This window comes from Mizuhopecten yessoensis, unplaced genomic scaffold (assembly GCF_002113885.1).
Source record: "Mizuhopecten yessoensis strain PY_sf001 unplaced genomic scaffold, ASM211388v2 scaffold10107, whole genome shotgun sequence".
NCBI lineage: Eukaryota > Metazoa > Mollusca > Bivalvia > Pectinida > Pectinidae > Mizuhopecten > Mizuhopecten yessoensis.
In genome coordinates, this window is record NW_018408382.1 from 165,514 (window position 1) to 167,804 (window position 2,291).

General features: G+C 37.3%; 1 protein-coding gene across 1 annotated transcript in view; it reads left to right on the forward strand.

The window, feature by feature from the left end:
- The window catches only part of LOC110459560, a 4,042-nt gene extending 2,557 nt beyond the window's left edge, over positions 1 to 1,485 (forward strand). The window contains exon 4 of the mRNA XM_021511891.1: positions 1,468 to 1,485. Coding sequence (XP_021367566.1) covers positions 1,468 to 1,485 — 18 coding nt within the window. The remainder of the gene's footprint in view (positions 1 to 1,467) is intronic.
- Positions 1,486 to 2,291: the final 806 nt, after the last annotated feature.

The following is a 2,291-nucleotide window of genomic DNA, read 5'->3' on the forward strand; positions in this document are numbered from 1 at the left end:
ATAATATACAACATTTATATAGCGCCCTATATAATTTGTAAAATTACTCTAAAGCGCTTTACAACATATGGATAATAGTAATGGTTATCATTGTGAAAACAAAACACAAAGGCTTACAATCACTTTTATATATTTAAGCAAGCAATGTGCACATAATTGAACAAATAAAAGGGTGGTATTTACATGACGGCTTTGCAAGGATTCTAAAACGCAGACGTGAAAAAGTGAGTTTTGATGTTCCTCTTGAACGTGGCCATGGTATTTGACTTTCTAATAGCAGATGGTAAGCTATTCCACAACGTAGCCGAAACCCTCCCAAAGCTTCTGTTTCCGAAGGTCACAGTACGAGATTTTGGGACTCGCAACAAAGATTCTAACTCCGACCGCAGTGATCGTGACGGTTGATACAGGGTAACAAGCTCCTGTAGGTACTGAGGAAATGTTCCATTCAGTGCCTTGTATGTGTACACCAGAAATTTGTACTGCGACCTGTATCGTACAGGTAACCAGTGCAACGTGTGATGTGCTCTCTTTTTCGAGTACGAGTAACTAGCCGTGCTGCAGTGTTCTGGACCCTCTGCAGACGGCTAGTTAGTTTGTCAGATATACCACAGAGCAGGGCGTTACAATAATCTAACCGAGAGGTAACAAGTGAATGAACCAAAATCTTGCATGCATCTGCAGTTATAAACTGCCGAATACAGCCGATGTTCCTGATCTGGTAGTAACAGGATTTGGCAATAGCGTTCACTTGTTTCTCCATGTTCAGTGAACTATCTAAGTATACCCCCTATGTTTTTAACAGCTGGAACAGTCTCAATAGTTCTGGCACCGACCTTGAGCTGGAGAGCTATTGTTTGCTGACACTTTGGGGAAAAGACAATTAGTTCCGTCTTTTCCTGATTAAGCTTAAGCATGTTGGTGTTCATCCAGATACTGATATATGTCAGACAAGCTTCCAGACTTTCTGAGGCTGTATTCCAACTGCCCTGTGGTTTGATGACCATGTAAATCTGTGTGCCATCGGCATATCAATCGATGTCGAATAGGTACTGTGCTGTGTTAGTAAATATGTCAAACAACAGCCTCACTTTGAAAGGACAATGTCACACACAACAGTGTGAACTTCTGAACAAAACTTTCCATAAGGTTCATTAACCGTTTACATAGAACTGAACATTTCATTCTTGCTTAGAACCAATAAAAATGATGCGATTTCGGCTCGATTTTTCGATTTGGTCACCATTTCGTACATTAAAGTATAGCTGGCTCGATTTGTCTATTTGACTGTGATCATGCACTTATTTAACACATGATATGCTTTACTGGTTATCGTATTAGTCATCGAAACGTCACACAATCAATTTTACTGGTTGAGCTATATTGACCCGTATACAAACTATACTTACCAACCTGAAGAAAATGTTTCGAAATGTCTATGTTAATGTGGGGTTTTTTTCTTTTCAGAAATTTCAACAAATGTAAGGACGATCGGAAGCATCTGAATTGTCGCTCTTAAGAATAAAAGAAGACATAACTACTAAATGCATTGATTTATACTTAGTGTTGTAGGGTTCTTTGGTGTGACGTAACACTAGCAGTTGAGACTATCCACTGCGTCACCCAACTACCCTGAGGTTGTGTTAAGTTTAAACCTTATTTTATTCATGTCAATTAACATGTACAATTACAAAGACATTTCATTATGATGATTGGGAAACAAGTACTATTGTACTTATACATAGTCCTTCTCATCGTTCACAACAATCTTAGCTGATAATACATGTACAGTATATAACTTTGCAGTGATAGCCTAAATATGTACATAAGAAACTGTTTAGAAGGAAAGAAAGAACATGATACATATATTAGGGATAAAGAAAATAGTTAATTTTAAATGATATCTCAATGTAGTTAAATTCTAATTGCTTGTAAATCTTCTTGTTGATTTGATAAAATTTTGAGTAGCAGTACCTTTTTATACACAAAATAATACATAAGGGATTGTCAACAAGATTTCTGTCAAAAAGATGACGTTTTAAAGAACTGCATCCGAGACGTAGTCTAGTATGATATATTTGACATTGTCTCGATCCTACATAATAATATTCAGGGGGACGTTTCTTAGAGTTTTGGTCGAGATAGGAAAACGAATCTCATACGGAATATTATTCTCAGAAGAGAATCTGATACCTGCAAAATCGTTACCATGCCTAGTGCTGTAGTTATGCATTTTAGGCATGCTAGGAGGTACAAGCTTGGAAAGATAATCAGGAGTGAGACGATGAAGC